This window comes from Schistocerca piceifrons, chromosome 4 (genome assembly GCF_021461385.2).
Source record: "Schistocerca piceifrons isolate TAMUIC-IGC-003096 chromosome 4, iqSchPice1.1, whole genome shotgun sequence".
Taxonomy (NCBI): Eukaryota; Metazoa; Arthropoda; class Insecta; order Orthoptera; family Acrididae; genus Schistocerca; species Schistocerca piceifrons.
Window position 1 is genome coordinate 473,452,556 of NC_060141.1, and position 24,861 is coordinate 473,477,416.

At 39.2% G+C, this 24,861-nt stretch overlaps 1 protein-coding gene across 1 annotated transcript in view; it reads left to right on the top strand.

The window, feature by feature from the left end:
• The window catches only part of LOC124795925 (methyl farnesoate epoxidase-like), a 143,387-nt gene that overhangs the window by 93,219 nt on the left and 25,307 nt on the right, over positions 1 to 24,861 (top strand). The window contains exon 6 of the mRNA XM_047260005.1: positions 20,677 to 20,857. Within this exon, the coding sequence (XP_047115961.1) occupies positions 20,677 to 20,857 (181 nt within the window). The remainder of the gene's footprint in view (positions 1 to 20,676; positions 20,858 to 24,861) is intronic.

Consider the following 24,861-nt stretch of genomic DNA (forward strand, 5'->3'; position numbering starts at 1 on the left):
AACCCGAAACGTCTCTCTGGTGTCTTTACCTTTCCTAAACCCAAACTGATTGCCAGCTGACAGGTCCTCAATTTTCTCTTCCATCCTTGTGTATATTATTCTTGTCAGCAACTTGAATGCATGAGCTGTTGAACTGATTGTGCGATAATTCTTGCACTTGTCGGCTCCTGCAGTCTTCGGAATTGTGTGGATGATGTTTTTCCGAAAGTTTGATGATATATCGCCAGACTCATAGATTCTACACACCAATGTGAATAATCATTTTGTTGCCACTTCCACTAATGATTTCTGATGGAATAGTGTCCCTTTTGCCTTACTTGGTTTTAAGTCTTCCAGAGCTCTTTTAAATCCCCTTTCTAACACTGGATTCCATATTTTTACCCTCTCAACTCCTGTTCTTCTTCTGTCACATCATCAAACGAGTCCTCCCTCTCCAAGAGGCATCAGTGTATTCTTTCCATCTATCCGCTCTCTCCTCTGCATTTAAGAGTAGAATTCCCATTGCACTCTTAATTCTACCGCTCTTGCTTTTGATTTCACCGATGGTTGTTTTTACTTTTCTATATGCTATGTCAGTCCTCCTGACAGTCATTTCTTTTTCAATTTCTTCACATTTTTCTTTTAGCCTTTCGCCTTAGCTTCCCTGCGCTTCCTATTTATTTCGCTTCTAAATGACTTGTACTTCTCTATTCCTGAATTTCCGAGACATTTTTGTCCTTCCTTCTTTCTACGATGCAGTGAAGTGTTTCTTCTTTTACCAGTGGTTTCATCGCGCTATGTATATGATGTCATATTGGCAGGGTGTCTGATAGTCTCTCGATGTGCGCAGTCGACGGTCGTCTCTGACACTACCAAACAGCGCCCATGGTTTAGCTGAAACATGAAGAGGAAGGAGATATTCCAGAATGATATAATTTCGAGTGGCAGGTGGAGGAACAGAAGAGATGCCGCTAGCACTTGCACCTGGACACAGGCCAAAGAGGGAGTAACGTGTCGGTTGGAGGAGTGGGGCAGAATATGCTGAGTGTCGATGGTGGACAGCCCGCAGCTCGTGGTCGTGCGGTAGCGTTCTCGCTTCCCATGCACGGGTTCCCGGGTTCGATTCCCGGCGGGGTCAGAGATTTTCCCTGCCTCGTGATGGCTGGGTGTTGTGTGATGTCCTTAGGTTAGTTAGGTTTAAGTAGTTCTAAGTTCTAGGGGACTGATGACCATAGATGTTAAGTCCTATAGTGCTCAGAACCATTTGAACCATATTTTTGATGGTGGACAGAGCTACTCGCCTGTTGGCAGGTGGGGTAGGAGACAAAAACGCTGCGCCAGCCTCTATCGGTCAGTTTGTCAGTGTACCTCATGATGGCAACACTGTCGCTATCCGAACTAATCTAGCTTCTGGACACTGACTTTCGATGTGCTCGAAATATCTATATAACATCTTTGCATCGGTGTAGGACGCTGTCTGGTATACTTTAGTATATATGGCCGTATGAACGTACTGCACAGTTATCTAGCTGCATCCGCAATCTAGTATATGGAACTTGCAAAGTAATGGACGGGTGATTTAGCAATGATGCAGAAACTGGGAATTATTCTACCGTGTCATTGACTGACGTTGAAATTACGGAAGAACGGGGTAAAATTGCTAGAACTGATCTCGCTATCAACTATGGTCTGTATTACAGAACATCGTCTCATATCAACAATGTCTTCCTCATCCCGTCCGTCCTCTGGGTAGGCTGTTGATTACCGCATAATGATTGACTGACAACACTCAATTGAGATGGAGGGAGTCTCAGCAGAACCCTGGATGTCTGACACTTGTCGCTGTGCAGCATGCAATTGTTTGGAAGTGTTCCTCAACGCTGCACACCTGTCCTGTTTCCATGAGCTGTGATGCCTTCCGCATGTTTTTACTTTTATTTCTTTATTTTTTTCAACAACAAGATAACAGTACTTATTTTTATTTGTACCACCTCATGCGTGTTGTGAACAGCACCTTTCAGGCGATGGTCAACACTGAATCAGTAATGATGTACATTCCCTCATGAAGTTTGTTGTAAATAATCCACTACACTTCAACAGGAATAATGATGTACGCAACTACAATACCAGAAGAAGAGAAATGACATTCATCACGCCGCATTAAGGTTGTCTGTGTAGCAAATGGGGGTTCACAATGCTGCAATCAAAAGTTTTGATTACTTATCCATTGATATAAAATGCCTGACACATAGCAAAGTAAAATTTGAAACTGAACTAAAAACGTTTCTCTTCGATAACTCCTCTTATTCCGCAGAAGACTATCTACTACCGTGATGTGTAAATGGTGATGGGCAGGAATTACTGACTAACATATGTCTGTCTTTAATTTTTTAAAAAACGTAAAAACTAAAAAATGATCAGAATTGACGCATATTTACAAGAAAAATTGATGTCAATATATAATGATTCGTTCCGTATCATTAAGTTTTATAATGAAAACGACACATACGACATGAAACTAAGTAATTGAGTATTAGTATATCACACTGCTTGGTACAGACTTGTATACTTTGAAAATCTCAAAATGAAATTCACAAAGAAGTTCAAGCAGATGATCAAAGTAATCATACATTCCTTTGTCCTGCGTTTAGTTATTACTGAAAAACTGACAGAATTACTGGCGAGAAATATTCTGGGAAAAGAAACAAATAGGCTACTGTTGGAAACGTAGGACTCCATCTCACAGGGGTTAAGCAATTGTTACTAAAAAAGTTACTTACATAAATGTTAAAGCAGATGTCCATTTCATGGGGTCTTAAGAGTTTGAGACCGTTCCTTTAGTCAAATTTATAGCATTCTACAAAGCTGGAAGATGTTTCAAAAATTAAACCTCTTTTACTCTGTAAATTTCTATTATTGGCCACAAATTGAATGACGCATCATAGGTAAGATTTCAAAGCGAGAATACGTATAAATTACGATGAGACTGATGCACTGACAATTTAATAAAACATGAACTCTATTCTGCATGGAAATATACCTCTATGCAGTTCCATTTCTCTGGCATTTCAAGAATCGTTCACTTCGTTGACATACGCAATATGCAATAGGATGCCTTGCTTCTTTTTCATTGCACACTTTTATGGCCTAACAAAAGAAAATCGTACGTAAGGTTCTCGCAAAGCGCTCCAAGTGGACAGTAAGCTGCACTTCTGCATACGATATTGGATGAGTGCGAATAGTATTGTTGACATTGATATGTAACACGGTTTTTACAATAGCGGTCGTACGCAGTACCGTGAAAATCGGTAATATCCAAAGAATGACATCCGTCTGTCTTCCTGTGGTTTCGTAAGGACCCTGGGAGATTTGAAACATGATCATGTAGCCTACATATATTTACTGAAGAAAGTCGTTTTCTCTTAAGAACAAAAAAAAGTGAGTGAACAGCATAAGACTTGACCTTGTTCAGAAAGATGTCGTGTATCTACTCAAAAACGAGAAGTTTTGTTCACTAGACTGCCAGTCAAGTTAGAGAATGTGGAAAGTAGGAAAACTGTATAGAATACAATGTCTTCTTTATTTAAAGTATCAAGCAAGCCACCACAACTGTAGCTGAGGGGAAAACCAAACATACGTGATAATAATACGTCAAAGCTAATAAAACTGTTTCCCAACACAGAAGAAATCAGTTTCACAAACGGCAAGATTCTTCAACGCAATCGCTTTTGAAGCAAATGTAATTACATTTACAAAAATATTCGTGTATCAGAAAGTCAAGTGAAGCACAAGAATATGCGAATCATTAGACGCCGTACAAAATCGATACGTGTCAAGGGAAGTACCTTTGACAGTAAGAACATACAACAACTAAAATATATGTTTCTCATGCGTAAAATACGTGTTTATATTCTTTTGCTTTCAGCTGACTGAGATGCAATTATACACATAATCGAAAATATTTCTTCACGATTAAGTCGTAGCTTATGTCACCGAAACAATGAGATACTGCTCTTTTTACTCTTATTTCACGACCAAAGTCTCTTGATAATTTAACAACGCTTAGAATGCAAAAAGTAGTAACTATTTCTTTAACTAAGCAGAAAATAATGAGAAACAGACATTAATCTCACGGCTGGCTTTCTTGCCGTTACAGGCGCTAGTGTGGTTCCATCCGACTGTAAAAACTATCATATCGGTGAGTGTCGCGACTGTAAAGTGTTACAGTGTGATAGTACTGCATGTAATCCTCGACTACGAACTTTCCCACAGTTTTTATGTCGCTCTTCGTTATCTGATTCGTCGATTGGCAAGACACAGCAGAACGAGGAGCACCTCAAGAGATATCCAGTGCATCTCTGAACTATTAAACAACCCGGAAGAATCAGCAACAGCTAAGACCCCAGCCGTGATAGCCTTTATTGTATGACAGCACAACCGTCTCAAACAGTGATGAATTGAAGGGGTGCTCCAAGAAGGGGAAATACCTCCTGGAAGATAAAAATTCCCTCTGAGAAATTCATATCTAATTGTATAAAACATTGAAAGTCAAAATAATGTATGAACTTAAATTATCGTCTGGGCTCCTGTAACGTAATAACTAAAAGCTAACGTTGTTTTGTCAAAATTCAACTGCGCAGGCAGGATGCCGCTGTCTACGAAATTTGGAACTAAAAATGGACAAAGCGTCGTAACTCTGCACGTTCTGATTCGCGCAAAAAGGCTCCATCTAAATACAAAGGCTGCCGCCTGCTACACGCTCGACAGTACTAAGCTTTCATAGTTATAATGAATTTCAACTTCTTGTATGCAGCTGTTTTAACAGTAACTCAGACTGTGGAAGAGTGACATGATTAATCCTCTTATAAAAAAAGTGCTAGTCCCGAAAAACTGTTTCGATCCTAATAGAAGAAGGCGTACTGCAAAAGACATAGCTGAGTGTGCGTCTATGGAAAGAAATGCTAGAGAATGTAAAGGTGAATTGCTTACTGAATCTTCAGTTATTCTTCCTCAGTTTTCGAACAAAAGTTTTACTACTACTTACCAGTGGCGAATACAGAAAAACCTCAAGGAGGGGACGCTAAAGATATCTTGAGCTACCTTTCCTTTTACCGTAATAAAAATAATCAAGTCACATACAAAGTTTAAGAATCTTTTATTTAAATTGATTATACACATATACATGATAATGCCATCTTACCATATAAAGAAGTTACAATTTTGACCACGATCGGTGTGCAAATTGTGTTATATGTATTTAAAAATAGTGTCGAAAATATGCAAGAAGCACGATGAGTATTCATTTCTGTACCTTTCACTCAATTTAGAAAAGCTACTGGAAGTAACGGAAAGCTATAAAAGCACGCCATTTCAGAGATGCGCGCTAAAGCCTTTGCACTTTAATACTGTAAATTACAGAGATTAAACGCTCCAAATGTTAATCGCGAAATAATATCTTCCTCAGTACGAGTGTGTATTTCCTTAGTGTTGAAGAACACCCCCACACAACAAAATAGGAATCTCTAACTCGTAAGATAGTACAAAAAAGCTACATTAATTTTGAAAACAGGGTTAATTCCAGAGTGAAAGGTCCACATACGCTAATGAGCCAAAACATTATGACCACTGCCCACTGCGAGGTTGTATGCTGCCTGGTCGCGTAGAGGGCACATGACGCGACAAGACAAGTATGTGAGCGGAGGAGAGACGAATGGGGAATCATTCTGCCGACAATAAATAGCGAAAATGCGAAAACCCGCCGACTTAAGCGACTTTAACAAAAGCCAGATGTTGTCGCCCAGTGCCTGGGAGCGAGCATCTCGGAAACGGCGAAGCTGTGCGCGTGTTGCTGTGGTGAGAGTCTATGTAAAGTGGTTGAAGAATGCTGAAACCACGAGTAGGCGACAAGAAGTTTGACGTCCAAACCTCACCATCCGTACTTCATCACAGAACATAGGGATCAGAGATTGGCCGCTCTCTAAAGCAGGACGGGAGGTGATCTGTGGCAGATCTGATGACAGAAAATTGTGCTCGCGCAAGCACAAGTGTTTTGGAGTACACCATTCAGTGAACAGTGTTGAACATGGTGTTCCACAGCACAGGACCCCTACGTGTTCCTATGTTTACCCAGTAATATAGTCAGTTATGATTACAATGTGCACAGGATTATCAACATTGGACCGTGGATCAATGAAATCGTGTCGCCTGGTCGGATGAGTCCCATTTATTCTTAAACCAGGTCGATGGTCGAGTCCAGATACGCCTTCATCCAGGCGAATGGTTGCTCAAAACATGCAGCGCACCACGGATGCAGGCCTTTGAGAGCAGTATTATGTTACGCAGACATTCATCTGGGCTTCCATGGGAGCTGCGGTACTAATCGAAGGCACCATCACAGCTGTGAACTAAGTGAACATTATTAGTGACCACCTTAACCCCTTATCCTTAATGTCTTCCTCAACAACAAAGGGATCTTCCAGCAGGATAACTATCTGTGTCAAAAAGCCATAATCATGCTGATATGGTTTCAGGAGCATGATAATGAACTCACGTTGATGTCTTTGTCATCTAATTCGACTTATCTGAATCCAATGAAACCCAAATGGAATTCCATCGGGCGCCAACTCGACGCCCCCAAACCAAAAGCCTGTAAATTACATGAAGTGTGTGACCTGCTCGTAGGCATCTGGAGCCACAAACATCTGGAAACCTATCAAGTATAGAAACCTACAAAGTTAAAAGTCCCCTTAGAAAAATTATACATGACTGTGCTTAAACTGACACACAATATTTTTAGTGCAACGGAATCTGACTTTCAATAATCCCTACAAAAGAATGGCCCTGACTAACATTAACCTATACTTTCACAAATCACTTACCTCACAAAAATCTTCGTTACTCAAGCTACTGCAATACAGCGAGCGCCACTACTGCCAGCTAAATAAAAGAGTCAAACTACTGAAGCCACTAACTACTGATAGGCATAGTTAGTAAACGAAAGATTTTGATAGAGAACAAACAATGTATTTACCTTAATAGTGTCAAAAGTCATATGTGTGTGTGTATATATATATCAGTTCATGATATCCAGTCTTACAAATTTACTGTCTCTGTCCAGATCATCCGCTCGCAAAACTCCGCCATCTCACTCCCCACACCCACCACCACTGGCGGCTCACCTCCAACTGCCCAACGGCACGTGCTGTTAATAGCCAAATGCCCAACACTACAATAGCCAACAACAATGCAAACCAGCCACAGACGGCACACAGCACAGCCAGTAATTTTCATACAGAGCACTACGTGGCGTTACCAATATAAAAACCGAAACAGCCTACTTACATAGCCCCCATGCTCCCCACAAAAAATTTTACAAATTGTTTTGGGCAGTGGCCAATACAGATTTCAAGAAATTTTTTATAATTACAATAACAAAGAAATAAAATGTACACACTTATTGATACAATGTTGGTCCATAATGACAGTCCTGATCGTTCATCACAGTAAAATTGTAGTGTTTTTCTCAAAGTCGGAGCAGTAAAAGAAAATGCACACGGAAGTAGTGGATTTCCATCCAGTCCTGAAGAAGTAGTGTTGTCCTTCCAACGGAAAGACAGTGCTGACTCTTGACATGCAGATGGGTAATGGGCCACAACAGAGTAAACCCACAACAGAGTCAGTCGAAGTTTTGAAGAATATTGGTAGGATGGTCATCACAGAGCAGGCCCACTGTAGTCCTGGTAGAGATTATGGTGTTGGTGAGCCACAAGAGGTGCAGACCCACTGCAGTCCTTGTAGAAATAATGGTATTGGTGGATCATCAAAGGTGCAGACTCACTTCACTCCTTGTAGAGACGGCCAGCAGCCATGTGTTGCGACTGTGCAGGTGCACAATCACCATCGAAGAGTCTTGTACTATATAGCAAGTCCATAAACCACCACTTATGCACTCACAAAGTTTTTGGAATTATCCTTAGAACCAGCAATGCTGTTAACCAGTCCCTTGCTGAATTATCAACACACGTGCAAACACTAACAGTTCCTACTTCTCACATATTGTCCATATACTATGACCAACAGAAACGTGTGCAGTGAAATGTAACTTACAAGTTACTTAATTTGATGAACTGGTGTCAATTACAGTTTTATAACATAAGAATACAATAATAAAGGTACAAAATACATCATTAAAGAACATAACAATACAGATAACATTTGTAGTAAAACAGGCTTTACAAAAGAATAGAAATAAACATGTACATCAAGTACATACATAAAAGATCAGAATAACTTTTGAAACATCAACTTCACACATGAGCATTTAAACAAAACAGAATAAATAATATCTAAACATCTTTACAAAGTAAATAACATATTATCAGAAAAATTCTACAACATAAATCTTATTAGCTAAACACATAAAGAGAGGAAAAAAACAAATTCACATAGCGTAATAACACAAAAGTACAGGACAGGGTTTGTTTGCAGTGTGACATTTGGTACTGCAGTTCAACCCAAAACTTCATTCTGTAGATCTTTCCTCTTATTTCAACATTCGTTTCCACCAAAAAAAATCCTATCCAAGCATGCTTTCTGTATTCTGTTCACATCCTCTTTCAAAAATAGTTTTTCTCCACTGTAAACTACTTTTTTGGTCAAACCATTTTCTTATAGCTTCTCAATGCATTTCTCCCAATTCATCATAGTTAGTTTGTTATATAGTCTACCCTCTCTTAAGCTAACTTAAATCTACTGAGCTCAGATATATATATACCAAGGGACGAGGCGATGCAGGGGCACATAACAAATTAACACAAACAGCAATGACAAAAAGATGGAAATTGGCAAAGCAAGCAGCAGCATATATAAATTAGCAAAGCAATTGCAATATTACAACCAATATAAGGCAATGTGCAGCAAACAAGAAAAATAAATCCGTAGTAAAACTGACTTAACAGAGTAACACTAAGCCTGGCAAAAAGCAGCAGCAAATGCTATAGCTTATACCTAAACATGACAAAGATCAAGCAGAAAAAATATTACACTTAAGACAACAATGCACATAAGGGAGAAATGTATGTTCACATCTTAATGTCTGTGTAATTAAAGTGGTGCACTACAACTTATTCTACAAAAGAAATTACCACATACTTGAAAAGAAAATTCTGTATCCAATTCCTGTGAAGGGAAATGTCTTTTTGTGCTCCTTGTTTTTTTTTAAGTAGATCATAAAGTTATTATTTACTGGATCTGTAGGCATAAAAAATTTATATTAGTACATCTATAAAATTTTATTTTAACCAATGCTGCAGTGCAGCTAGAAACTAGATATTAAACAAAATAGGCAAAGCAAGGCATGAAACGTCATTCACTAGCCATATGGCATTTCATAATGCAGTAAACAATCTTTCAACTAGCGAGACAATAGACGTGAAATGTTTCTCATCATTTCATTTAAGTAAATATCATAAGTTAAGAACTCTACAGTGTAATCATGTTTTCAAGTTTGAGCGTGTCGTATTTGCAATGCTTTCAACAAAGAACTGTCAATATCGAGGTTTATGGCCTCTTTTTTCTCCACCTAATGGCTTCTTCTCCAGGCGACGCACAGCTGGGCGTCAACGACGCATTACGTCGAGGTCACTTAGCTTTCTTACCGAAATTTACAACAGACGTTTCCGCTACAGTGACAGTTTGATACAAATAAAATTTCACAAGTCGAGAAATTACAGTAGAAATGTGTAGAATCAAAATCCTATACATACAACAGTGTCCAAAAAATTTTCGCCAGCATTGTGATACATTCACGCATTTACACACATTTCATAACTCTTAAAGTACGATTCTTGGTTTCCAACATCCTTTTTCTCAAATCAGTGTGCCTAACCACTACTCATTATTCCTTACCTTATTACCTATATACATATTCGTTAACACTTCAATATTTCATCATAATAAATACATAGCATAATCAATTTCCTCATATAGCATCAGCTTATTGATCATAAACATACCTCAACAGCATAATACACATTTTCATCATAATAGTAATATCATAAAACCTCAGCCAAATCTTAAAACGTTGTAGCTTTCTGCAATAATTTCAAACCCTAAAAAATATTCTCTGCTCATTTCAATAGTGTCATCTACCTCAAATATATCTTAAAAATCATGATCTCATACCAAATACATCATTCAAAGCTCTCATAGTATCACAATGGTTCTGAAAAAATATGAAGAGTTCACAAAGTACATACAAAATACAGTTTCGTAAGTGTGAAGTTATCCACCTGTGTAATTGCGTAAACATCTGTCACTGACGTAGTAAAAAAATGTTTGTGTCTCTGTAAAATAATCAGGTAGCTCTGTAATTCTGTGTTGCAGAAATATGGTACCGATGTGTAAAGTTGTATAAGCAAATACCATATTAGCTAGGGCTCCTTGTGCTTGCCACACACATGGCACACAAAGTAAGCGTGTACCCCCCTGAGGATTAATGTAATTATACCCTCAGGTGTTACAGATTACAGCAATGGAATGAAATGTATCACGGAAAACCTTTGTATCATGTAATTCAAAAATCTATAAAAATAAATGTTTTAAGTACAAAATTAATCACTCAAATACGTGTCCTTTAGCGCTAAATGTGCGTCTTGCTATAAGATAATTCTGTTGAAGTGTAGTTATCGTCCTCCGGAAGCTAAGTTCTGCAGAAGTCAATGTACTTACCCCATGATAAACAAAAGTGAAATGCTATGCATATAGATATTGTAGTTATTATGTACATTACCGTGATCAAGAAAGTACTATACTGTAACGTATTTTTGCGCTACGAAAAAGGCTGTCACATTGTAGCTATACCACAAAAGTTATTACTAAAACATGTTTTACTTTCCAGAAGAATTCAGAAAAACAGATACACTGCCAAAGCAACAATGTAAATTGTGTCACACATTAGTAGCGCCGTGATATAATCGTGTAGCTGTCAAAGAAACCAAATGCTAAGTCATTTTTAATCCCCCAGAAAGTACTTCAAATAAAGGGTGTATTTTCAAGTAAACCAAAATGTTGCATTAAAATCTAATTAGCAGTACCTGTATATGTTCTAAGTATGTAAGCCTTATAGTCGTTACATAATCATGCAACTAACAAGCAAGAATGTAAACACACAATAACACTGTGTCGTCTGTTCACTAAAACAATGCATTCGTAATTAGTGTCCAAATATGTTCCCTAGGTTCTAGACTGGCTAGTTTATTTTAAAACATAGTTGCATGTTAATAGTTTCTAAGTGTGACAAAGAGTACTAGAAACGTGAAGTGAAAAGTTTTATGGCAAAGACAAAGTTGAAAAGTATATTATCTTTCAATAAACGGTTTTACATGTGAAATGTGGTGTAAACCTTTACTCTTCCTAGTACGCAGAGTTTCAACTTCAACGCAATTATCATGTGGTAAACGTCGGATTCTGTATGGTCCATTGTAAATCAGAAAGAATTTGTGACTCAAGTGTTTCTTCTTATGTGACAATGAATGAGCTTTAATGAGAACTTTCTGACCAATATATAATTTCTTTGCATTTGCTTTATAGTGTAGTTTTCTCCTTTTGACTGCTGCAGAATTTATATTTTTAATAGCCAAATCAATTATGTCTTTGAGTCGAAGTTTACGTATATTCGGAAAAGGTACCAGCTCTCTGATTCTGTTCGGTGGTTCTTCATTCTTCAGTACAAGAATAAGTGGTAAAGCAGTGGAGTCATGAGGCATTTCATTCAGCATGTTTTGAAATAAGTGTAAATATCTGTCGCAATGCTGATGCTTTCTGTGACAATAAAGTCTGCAAAGCTTATTGATTTCTTTCATAATCCATTCAGATGGGTTACAATGTGGTGAGTACAATGAAATGAAAACAGGTTTGATTTTATGGTTCCGAAGCATGTGTGACCAAACACCAGATCTGAATTGCGGTCCGTTATCTGAAATGACTTTACTAACGTGTCCAACTTCACCTAAGAAATTTTTAGCAAAGGCATTGGATACAGACCATCCAGTGGCTTTACGTAACGGAGTGAAAGAAACAAATTTTGAAGTAAGTTCAACAGCGACTAGAACGTACGAAAATCCATTCGATGTTCTGACAAGGGGTCCCAAGAGATCGACAGCAGCAAATTCTTTTAATTTAGAAGGAATGATAGGAAACAACGGAGCACGATGTGAGATAGTAGATGGTTTCGCCTTTTGACAAAGTTTAAAAATAGACAAGACTCTTCGAATTCTCTTTTCCATATTGTTAAAATAACAAGTCGTTCGAAGAATATGATAACATTTTCGTGGACCAAAATGTGCGTAGCTGAAATGAATGTACCAAATGAGCTTATTAACAAAATCGTCTGGAATGCAAAGTACCCATAGCTTGTCATCAACAATGCAGCGGTTGAAGAGTATGTTGTTTCTAACCAGATAATAATGTCGAATTTGAGTGTGCGTCTTTTCATGCCATTTACTTTTGATGTCTTTCCAAATCGGATCTTTATCTTGTTCATGAGCAATGTCCTTTAAAGATGTGTTGATGAAGTTTTCAAAGGCGACTTTCTGAATGTAAAGAATACTGAAATTTTTCTCGAGGTTGCCTTCTGTGTTACTTTTCTCAAGCCCAGCTGGTGCGCGTGACAGTGCATCCGCAACAATGTTCTCCTTGCCGGGAATGTAGACTATTGTGAAGTGAAATTCTTGCAGAAACAATGCCCAACGTTTTAATCTGTCATGATCTAATTTTGAAGACATGAGAAATTGTAATGCACGATGATCACTGTATACTTTTACGTGCTTGCCAGAAGGAAAGAAACGGAATTTGTTAAATGCCCAAACGATAGCTAAAGCTTCTAATTCAGTAACGGAATAATTTTTTTCAGATTTTGTTAGCACTCGGCTAGCAAAAGCAATGGTTTTCTGAACGGTAGTGTCATTTTCTATGGCTTCTTGAAATAAATGGGCACCAAGACCGACTTTAGAAGACTCCGTGCTAAGGCAGAAATCTTGTGACAGATCTGGATGAGCTAGTATTGGCGCGTTAAGTAGCGATTCTTTCAAAGAATTGAATTCCAACTGTGCTTGTTCGTCCCAGTTCCAAAAAGTATTTGTTCCAGTGAGAGAACAAAGTTTTGGTGTAACTAGAATTTGCATATTCAGAAAACGACGGTAAAAAACTGCGGACTTGTTTTTTTGTGGATGGAACTGGAATGACTCTGATTGCTTCTAACTTTTCATGATCCAGATGAATGCCTTCAGAAGAAATAATATGTCCCAAAAACCTCACATTTGACCTACCGAATTCAGACTTTTCCAAGTTAACTGTAATTCCAGATTCTGCAAAAATACGTAACAAAATGTTGAGGATGCGATTATGTTGTTCCCATGAGGCTTCTGCTATTAGAATATCATCCACATATAAGGTGATGTGGCGTTTTAAGAAATCAGGTAATATGGAATTTAGCCCGCGAATGAACGCTGCCGAAGAAATGTTCAAACCAAAAGGAAGTTTCCGAAATTGATAACAAACGCCGAAACAAAGAAAAGCTTTGTATTTTCTACATTCTGGATGAAGTTCGATCAGATAAAAGCTGGATCTGAGATCAATAGAAGACAACACTTTTACATCATTAAAATTTTGAAGAAGTTATTCCATCGTTTGCGGCTTGTCTGTTTCAGGAATGATGATAGCATTCACTTGTCTCGAATCTAAGACAAGCCTGATCGATCCATTTTCTTTCTCAACAACACGTGATGGATTGTTGTATGAGCTTACTGCAGACTCAATAATGCCCTCGTCAAGCATAGATTGTTTTTCTGTTCTAACACGGTCCCTATAAAGTGCTGGAATTACGTATGGTCTAACACAAAATTTTGTATGCTCACGAACACGAAATTGGTATTGAAGTCACTTGATTGTTCCTGTTTTGTGATTAAAAACTGTGGAATGTGCTTGTAAAATCTCAAAAAGGTCCTGCCTATCAGTGTCATTACAATTCTCAATTGTTTGAATTTTATTCTGAATTAACTCATTAGTATCAAATATGCCGTCAACATCATCCCTGTCAGTACTTGCAGAGTGATTGTTGGTGTCTAGTTCCGTAGAAAATTCCGAACTGTTGTCTAACAGAAGGTAAAGCCGATTAATTTCCTCGTCATGGTTTGAGAGCCAATCTTCAAATTTCAAAGCTATTGACTTACCTTCTTTCTCTAAACTTATTTCAGCATCGTGAAAGTTTAAGATTGCTTAGTATTTATTCAAAAAGGCTACTCCCAATATAATTTCTGTCAACAATAATGGATCAATAAGAAAGTTCATAGAGAAGCTGTGGCTTTGACAAAAGAATTCTAAGTTGGTTTGTTCGCGTATATCTACACTTTTTCCAAAAATTGCACCTTGTAATTTAATCTTACTTAAAAGAAGTGTGGGGCAATCGTTCGATTTGTTGCATTTGCTAAAAGCTGTTTCATTAATTACTGAAAGGGGACTGCCAGAGTCAAGTTGTTGTTGTTGTTGTGGTCTTCAGTCTTGAGACTGGTTTGATGCAGCTCTCCATGCTACTCTATCCTGTGCAAGCTTCTTCATCTCCCAGTACCTACTGCAGCCTACATCCTTCTGAATCTGCTTAGTGTATTCATCTCTTGGTCTCCCTCTACGATTTTTACCCTCCACGCTGCCCTCCAATACTAAACTGGTGATCCTTCGATGTCTCAGAACATGTCCCACCAACCGATCCCTTCTTCTAGTCAAGTTGTGCCACAAGCTCCTCTTCTCCCCTATTCTATTCAATACCTCCTCATTAGTTATGTGATCTACCCATCTAATCTTCAGCATTCTTCTGTAGCACCGCATTTCGAAAGCTTCTATTCTCTTCTTGTCCAAACTATTTATGGTTCACGTTTCACTTCCATACATGGCTACACTCCATACAAATACTTTCAGAAACGACTTCCTGGCATTTACATCTTTACTCGATGTTAACAAATTTTTCTTCTTCAGAAACGCTTTCCTTGCCATTGCCAGTCTACATTTTATTTCCTCTCTACTTCGACCATCATCAGTTATTTTGCTCCCCAAATAGCGAAACTCCTTTACTACTTTAAGTGTCTCATTTCTTAATCTAATTCCCTCAGCATCACCCGACTTAATTCGACTACATTCCATTATCCTCGTTTTGCTTTTGTTGATGTTCATCTTATACCCTCCCATAAAGACACTGTCCATTCCGTTCAACTGCTCTTCCAAGTCCTTTGCTGTCTCTGACAGAATTACAATGTCATCGTCGAACCTCAAGGTTTTTATTTCTTCTCCGTGGATTTTAATACCTACTCCGAACTTTTCTTTTGTTCCCTTTATCGCTTGCTCAATATACAGATTGAGTAACATCGGGGATAGGCGACAACCCTGTCTCACTCTCTTCCCAACCACTGCTTCCCTTTCATGCCCCTCGACTCTTATAACTGCCATCTGCTTTCTGTACAAATTTAAAATAGCATTTCGCTCCCTGTATTTTACCCCTGCTACCTTCAGAATTTGAAAGGGAGTATTCCAATCAACATTGTCAAAGGCTTTCTCCAAGTCTGCAAATGCTAGAAATGTAGGTTTGCCTTTTCTTAATCTTTCTTCTTAGTTAAGTCGTAAGGTTAGCATTGCCTCACGTGTTTCCAACATTTCTACGGAATCCAAACTGATCTTCCCTGAGGTCGGCTTCTATCAGTTTTTCCATTCGTCTGTAAAGAATTCGCGTTAGTATTTTGCACCTGTGGCTTATTAAACTGATAGTTCGTTAATTTTCACATCTGTCAACACCTGCTTTCTTTGGGATTGGAATTATTATATTCTTCTTGAAGTCTAAGGGTATTTCGTCTGTCTCATACATCTTGCTCACCAGATGGTAGTGTTTTGTCAGGACTGGCTCTCTCAAGGCTGTCAGTAGTTCTAATGGAATGTTGTCTACTCCGGGGGCCTTGTTTCGACTCAGGTCTTTCAGTGCTCTGTCAAACTCTTCATGCAGTATCATATCTCCCATTTCATCTTCATCTACCTCCTCTTCCATTTCCATAATATTGTCCCCAAGTACATCGCCCTTGTATAGACCTGTATATACTCCTTCCACCTTTCTGCTTTCCCTTCTTTGCTTAGAACTGGGTTTCCATCAAAGCTCTTGATATTCATGCAAGTGGTTCTCCTTTCTCCAAAGGTCTCTCTAATTTTCCTGTATGCAGTATCTATCTTACCCCTAGTGAGATAAGCCTCTACATCCTTACATTTGTCCTCTAGCCATACCTGCGTAGCCATTTTGCGCTTCCTGTCGATCTTATTTTTGAGTCGTTTGTATTCCTTTTTGCCTGCTTCATTTACTACATTTTTATATTTTTTCCTTTCATCAATTAAATTTAATATTTCTTCTGTTACCCAAGGGTTTCTACTAGCCCTCGTCAAGTCAAGTACTGCCATAAATTTTACGTCATTTACTGTAATGTGAATCACAGGATATGCAATGTTGTTGTTATGTTTTACGTCGTGTTCCTGGAGTAATATGTCCCTAATGTCTTCCATTTTTACGTAATTACTAGCTACGGCAGTTGTGTCGTCAGTTTCATAAGTACATTTTGTGGCTGCCAGTGGTATGGGTCATTGCCTATTGTCTCTTTGTTGGCGTGCGTCTTTATTGGGATTAGGAGACCTAACTTCCACAAATTCACCTTGTCGAGAGGGCCCTGCCCTGTTTGAATCCCGCCAGTTCTGATGCAATTCAGGTCTGTCGTTTTGTCGGTAGTTTCCATAGTTTCTTTTTTGTCGGTCACATGGTGGAGAATTTCTCCCTGAATCGTAACTGCGCACTGGACCGTTGCGTCTGAAGTTATTCTGTCTCCCTTGATAATAATTATTTTGGTTCCCATATTATCTGTTTCTCTGATTGAGTCTGTGATAGTCATTACCATGGAGAGGTGATCTTTCCCTGTAATTATTACTACTCTGCCAACGGTTGTCATATGGATGATGTCTGTTTTGGTCACGATTTACGTTGTAAGAATAGCCTTGTTGTGTCCATGTATTATTTCTGTCATCGCAGAATTGTGATGGATGTGACCTGTAGTTGTTGTGCTCCTGTTTTCGCGTTCCGCGATTGTCAGTGTCAATTTCCAGTTCTTGTAACAGCCCCTGAAGAGCTTCAATGTCATCTTTGCAACGTCCTGCCAAAATAGTATGTCGTAAATGTTCAGGCAATTTGATTAAGCAAATGCGGATGAGTTCTGAGGGGCTGTAAGGGTTTGACAGGTACTGATTCTTGTGCGACATGTCTTCAAAATATTTCACAAGACTGGAAAATTGAGATTGTTCGAAATGTTTCATCATTATGATGCTATGTTTTACTCGGTCTTGTGTGGCTTGAGACCAATATGTTGAGAGGAAGGCATGATAAAGTTGGTCATTGTGGCAATCGTGAATGACCAATCACATTCTTACAGCTGGTTCATTCTCTAAGTAGCCACACATAAATTCTTATCTGTGCTCTAATGACCAGTTGGGAGGAAAACAATGAGAAAATTGATGAAGCCACGCTTCTGGATGAATGTCGTAGCCAGAATTCTTAAATGTTTTGAATTTATGTGTAGTAATGAACAGCTTATAGTCAAAATCACCGTGTCAGTGAGTCGCATATCGGTCATTGTTACGTCGTGTCGACGGTTCCATCTCAAAATTCGATGCACCTTGTCAATTTCTTTCATAATTTCCGAAATGCCCTGTGTTATTATTTTGTGGCTTTTCCGTATTTCTAAGTCCCTCTTCCCGTGTTGGAGTGCGAGTGTCCTCTGAAATATGTAATTCTTGTATTACTTGTGCCAACTGATCTTGTACTTCTCAGATTTCTCTTTTGTGTTGCGTATTAATTTGATTCTGATTTTGTTTGAATTTCTTAATTTGTTCATACTCTTCTGTGTCAGTGAAAGCGACAGGTCTTGTGTCATTCAGATCATCATCCGCCTTTGTAGATAAGTTAGTAAACTGATCCGAAAGTTCGGCTACTTTCTCCGATAGTGAATTTATTTCCTCAGTGTGTTTTTCTGAACCAAGTTTCAGAGTGTCCATTTGTGTTGAAATCGTATCTAATGTTTCCTTCAAGTTTTCCTGAGTTTTTGCAAGTTGCGTAACTGAGTCGGTAGATGCAACTGAGTCAGTTTTAGCTTGCAAGGTTTCATGATTTTCATGAACAATAGTTTGCAGTTCTTTTATGGCTGCTTCGTGATTCTGTAATATATTTTCTTCCCCTCAAAAAAATAGGTTGGAAATGCTCACAAATTTGTGTTTTTACGGCATTATAGAGTTTTTGACATTTCGATTCGATTTTATGTAACTCAGTAGTTAAATCTTCATGTGTTTGTTCAAGCGTGGTGTCTAACTTTTGAAGATTTTATTCCATTGCGTCTAACTGTTGCTGTGTTTCTCTCTAGTGTTGTTCCATTGCGTCTAACTTTCGAAGATTTTGTTCCATTGTGTCTAACTTTTGAAGATTTTGTTCCATTGTGTCTAACTTTTGTAGCCTTTGTCCCATTTGTTGCATTAACTGTAATAACAATGCACTAGTGTCTGAAACATGTTCCTCAGTGCTATTTGGCAGTGCATTTGCACCAATAATATTCGCATTTTGAAAAGTAGAAAATATGTCTTGACCTATTTGAGAAAACGGTGAGGACGCAAAACCTGAATCTACAGTATTTGCAAGATTGTGTCCTGTCATTTCGCATTCCCAAGGCGAGCTGTTGCCGACCGATCGATCGATAATGCTTCCCTGTTCACTAATTGTTTCACTGCCTACACCATTATTTGCAGCCCGCTCCATTTCCCTATGCACAGTTACCAAATTACTACTTTGAACATTAGTTAATTCATTACTCGGCGGCCCTAACACATTGCTTTCGTCTTCACTGTCATTTCTCAGTTTACTTTGGAGCCTAGTATTACGTTTTTCACACGCCATTATTGTCACAATATTTCACACGACAGCACAGAAAAGCACAATTTGAAGAGCAAAATAAGAAAACACATTAAAATAGCATTGAAAATACTTGGTGCAAATCTACCTGCATGCCACATCTGTTTTACTGTACAACAATGAAAGACTGCAACTACAAAGGAGATTCTCTCTACAATTACGCGGTAGCAATAAACAAAAGCTACACTAATTACACAAACTACAAGAAAAAATCAGAAGATTCCAGTGAGGTATCCTCGGCTAAGGGTCGACATATAAAACGTCCCCTTAGAAAAATTATACATGACTGTGCTTAAGCTGACACACAATATTTTTAGCGCAACGGAATCTGACTTTCAATAATCCCTACAAAAGAATGGCCCTGACTAACATTAACCTATACCTTTCACAAATCACTTACCTCACAAAAATCTTCGTTATCAAGCTACTGCAATACAGCGAGCGCCACTACTGCCAGCTAAATAAAAGATTCAAACTACTGAAGGCACTAACTACTGACAGGCATAGATAGCAAATGAAAGATTTTGATAGAGAACAAACAATGTATTTACCTTAATAGTGTTCAAAAGTCATAATATATATATCAGTTCATGATATCCAGTCTTACAAATTTACTGTCTCTGTCCAGATCATCCGCTCTCAAAACTCCGCCATCTCACTCCCACATCCACCGCTGGTGGCGGCTCACCTCCAACTGCCCAACGCTACGCGCTGTTAACAGCCAACTGCCCAACACTACAATAGCCAACAACAATGCAAACCAGCCACAGACTGCACACAGCACAGCCAGTGATTTTCATACAGAGCGCTACGTGGCGTCACCAATATAAAAACCTAAACAGCCTACTTACGAAGTTCTTGTAGAATCCAAGGCACACAGAATCACTGCTGAATTTCGTTCTAGAAATGGACCAACGTTCTTTTAAGTAGGTGGTGATAATGTTTTGGTTCATCAGTATATGTTAGCAAATGTACTGGGGTTGAGAAACCTACAGAAATTTTCATTGATGACGTCATGATCAGATATACCGTAAAGAACGATCCATTCATTTGTAAATGTAGGCCTACTTTATTGCGTGCATTAGTGTTGTTTTATTGATTACCATTATTTTATTCTATAAGATAAATAATTAATTTTGGCTACACCTGCTTATTACTCACACATGATTTAAACAAATATCAGAAATTAAGGAAATCTTTACATATAGTACCACTGCAAGTTTTTTAGTATGCTATAAATAAAATCTGAAGGCTGTAAACTTTCCCCCTCCCTCCCCCGTCAATAGTAATATCCCCCCCCTTGCCCTCCCTCTCCCCTGGAGGAAAGCGGTTGTATTCATCACTGGTCTCGAGCACTTCGTGGGTAACGTTTCAAAATAGATCAGAGCATGTTGCAGTGCGTTGGCTGAAGCAACACTGAGCGCTACCCAGAAGCAGATTTTGATTTCGCAGATTTGCAAAGAAGATGTTCACTATCGACTAGTCTCCCTTTATTTTTTTTTTACCGGCCCGATTTTATTTTGCAGTAAAATTATTTAGCTTATTTTCATAAGTGTTGTTGTTTCACTCCCTGCTTCCCTTGAATCCAAACCCACACACATTAATGGGTATGCATCAGGCGAAAAAGAGATTTTCGCTGTCTGTTTGTAGTGTTTTTCTTTGTTTTCTAGAGAGCCAGCTTCTCATGCTGTGCTACGATATGTTTACTGCTGGTGCGGAAACGACAAGTAACTCTCTTAGATTTGCATTCCTTATGATGTTACGACATCCTGATGTCCAGGAACTAGTGCACAAAGAGATAAAAGAAGCAGTTGGTGCTGACAGACTCCCAACTCTCGAGGACAAAGACAGGTACTTACATCAATTTTACACTGATGAACTTATGGGACACAATTGTTAAAACTTGACAGCTAGATGATGTTTGTAATTTAGTGATACAGCTAACTAACTAATCTTAATTTTTGCAAACAGTTTACCAGACACTAATGTTAACACTGATTCAACGACAAAAAAAGGAACGATGCCCAGCGGAGGAATTACCCAAATGTGACAGAAATCAGTAGATGTGAGTACATGCTCGCCGGCTGGAGTGGCCGAGCGGTTCTAGGCGCTACAGTCTGGAACCGCGTGACCGCTACGGTCGCAGGTTCGAACCCTGCCTCGGGCATGGATGCGTGTGATGTCCTTAAGTTAGTTAGTTTTAAGTAGTTCTAAGTGCTAGAGGACTGATGACTTCAGAAGTTAAGTCCCATAGTACTCAGAGCCATTTGAACCATTTTGAGTACATATACGGATCAACAAATGACAATTTCAAAAAAAAAAGAAATGGATCACAAATTGAGCAAGTCAATATCCCGTTGGTCCACCCCTGCCCCTTATGTCCTCCTGATGAATATTATTCCGAATTCTGTCCAATTGAAGGTTAGATCGCCAAAAACACGAGATGGTTGGAGGGCCCTGCCAACAAAGCCCCAACTGTTCTCAATTGGGGGGATATCTGTGGACCTTGTTGGCCAAGGTAGGGTTTGGCAAGCCTGAAGACAAGCAGTAGAAACTCTAGTCGTGTGCAGACAGGCATTATTCTGCTGAAATGTAAGCCAGGATGACATTCCATGAAGGGCAACAAAATGAGATGTGTAATATCCTCGCTGTGCTGTAAAGGTGCAGTGGGTGACAACCAGAGGGGTCCTGCTATGAGAAGAAACGGCACGCCCAGACCCTCACTCGTGGTTGTCGTACCTCGGTGGCCGACAGTCAGGTTAGTATCCCACCGCTGTCTGGGGTTTCTCCAGACACTTCTTTGCTGGTCATCCCGGCTCAGTTCGAAGCGGGACTCATCCCTGAAGACAATTCTACATTTACATTTATACTCCGCAAGCTACCCAACGGTGCGTGGCGGAGGGCACTTTACGTGCCACTGTCATTACCTCCCTTTTGTGTTGCAGTCGCGTATGGTTCGCGGGAAGAACGACTGCCGGAAAGCCTCCGTGCGCGCTCGAATCTCTCTAATTTTACATTCGTGATCGCCTCGGGAGGTATAAGAGGGGTGGAAGCAACATATTCGATACCTCATCCAGAAACGCACCCTCTCGAAACCTGGACAGCAAGCTACACCGCGATGCAGAGCGCCTCTCTTGCAGAGTCTGCCACTTGAGTTTGCTAAACATCTCCGTAACCCTATCACACGTACCAAATAACCCTGTGACGAAACGCGCCGCTCTTTTTTGGATCTTCTCTATCTCCTCCATCAACCCGATCTGGTACGGATCCCACACTGATGAACAATACTCAAGTATAGGTCGAACGACTGTTTTGTAAGCCACCTCCTTTGTTGATGGACTACGTTTTCTAAGGAGTCTCCCAATGAATCTCAACCTGGTACCCGCCTTACCAACAATTAATTTTATATGATCATTCCACTTCAAATCGTTTCGCCCGCATACTCCCAGATATTTTACAGAAGTAACTGCTACCAGTGTTTGTTCCGCTATTATATAATCATACAATAAAGGATCCTTCTTTCTATGTATTCGCAATACATTACATTTGTCTATGTTAAGGGTCAGTTGCCACTCCCTGCACAAAGTGCCTATCCGCTGCAGATCTTCCTGCATTTCGCTACAATTTTCTAATGCTGCAACTTCTCTGTATACTACAGCATCATCCGCGAAAAGCCGCATGGAGCTTCCGACACTGTCTACCAGGTCATTTATATATATTGTGAAAAGCAATGCTCCCATAACACTCCCCTGTGGCACGCCAGAGGTTACTTTAACGTCTGTAGACGTCTCTCCATTGAGAATAACATGCTGTGTACTGTTTGCTAAAAACTCTTCAATCCAGCCGCAAGCTGGTCTGATATTCCGTAGGCTCTTACTTTGTTTATCAGGCGACAGTGCGGAACTGTATCGAACGCCTTCCAGAAGTCAAGAAAAATAGCATCTACCTGGGAGCCTGTATCTAATATTTTCTGGGTCTCAAATAAAGCGAGTTGGGTCTCACACGATCGCTGTTTCCGGAATCCATGTTGATTCCTACAGAGCAGATTCTGGGTTTCCAGAAACGACATGATACGCGAGCAAAAAACATGTTCTAAAATTCTACAACAGATCGACGTCAGAGATACAATTCTAATCCAGTCAATGAAATAGTCTGCAGACACCCAGACCTGCGGTGGGATACCAATGTGACAGTCGCCCTCCACATAGCCCTACAACCAGGAGTGATAGTCTAGCGTGCCATTTCATTTCATAGCAGGACTTCTTTGGTTATCATCCATGGCTCTATTACAGCAGAGCGGTATGTCCACAATATTCTATACCCCATTTTGCTACCATTCATGGCAAACCATCCTGGGCTTATCTTTCAGCAGAACAATGTACACTCGCGAACAGCGAGAGTTTCTGCTGCTTGTCTTGGTGCTTGTCAAACCCTGCCTCGGCCAGCAAGGTCACCGGATCTCTCCCCAGTTGAGAAGGTTTGGAGCATTATTGGCAGAGCCCTCTAACCAGCTCGGAATTTTGACAATCTAACGCGCCAATTCGACAGAATTTGGCACCATGTCCCTCAGGAGGACATCCATCAACTTTATCATTCAGTGCCAAGCCAAATAATTGCTTACATAAGGGCCAGAGGTGGACCAGCGTGATATTGACTTGCTCAATTTGTGATTTTTTTTGTCTTGAATTAATCAACCAATTTTTCTGATACTGTAATCATTTGTTGGTCTTTACAAGTACATCCACAGCTACCGATCTCCGTCCCAACATGATAATTCCTTCTGGTGCGTTGTTCTTTTCTATTTTGTTTTGTTTTTATTTTTTTTTCTCCTTAGAGTGCATATTTTTTTTTAACTATACAGTTAACTAGCCAACAGCGGTTGTTTACAAAACTAATTTTTGAAAGGCTTCATCTGTTTCCATATCCATAATTTTTTGTGGTACAATTATCGGTCTCAGAAATTTATTTTCACGCATAATTTCAATTTAGTGTTTTTAGTTACCAATAGCGTGTCCCCCCATTTCGTTCCATCATAACCTGTTACTAGAATTCTTATATGGGTTGCAGTCATTCCATTATTTCTTGACCGGGTGCTGATGACAGCACAGTTGAGCGCCCCACAAACCAAACATCATCATCATGATCAATCTTTCTTGATTGTTCATCTTAGGCACTTAGGGAGCACAAAAATTGCTGTGACTTATTGACATTTGTTTCTTATTACCATCTTTACTTGCAATTAAAATACTTACTTGGTGAACAATCAAACCTAACCTGTGTGTCGCAAAAGAGTGACCTCATACATAAGAAATACACGACCTTCAAAAAGTCAGCATGATGAAGAAATGAGACCACATCTCCTGAACTGAATTATGGAACTATAGCTAAGTCAAGCTTAATAACAAGACATTTAGCAACGACAGTGAGTTTAACATGTAACTAGAGAAGTTTCGATATAAACAATAAACGTACTAAATAAAAATTGTAACATAAATGAAAATGTGTTAGATAATGACAAAACCCTAAAGAGGTTACGCTTAACGTATGTGTAGTTTCTCTATGAGGCAGTTTAATAGTTTGTAGAGAAAGGATTTTACTTACAGACTCACGTCGGTTCCAGCTATTTAGTGATGGATTTAGCTCAGGTCCATTGATAAAGATAATTGAGGTTGATCATTTTATTAATTATGAGGCAATGGCACTAGAGTGCAACATTTAAAAATTAATAATAAATAAATTGTCTAGGAGCACCACATACTGGAATGTGAACAGAGTACATTACAATCGTTTTGTTTGCATAAAATTTTCTGTTGTCAATCGTACCTAGTTAATTTTAAGTACCCTCTACGAGACAC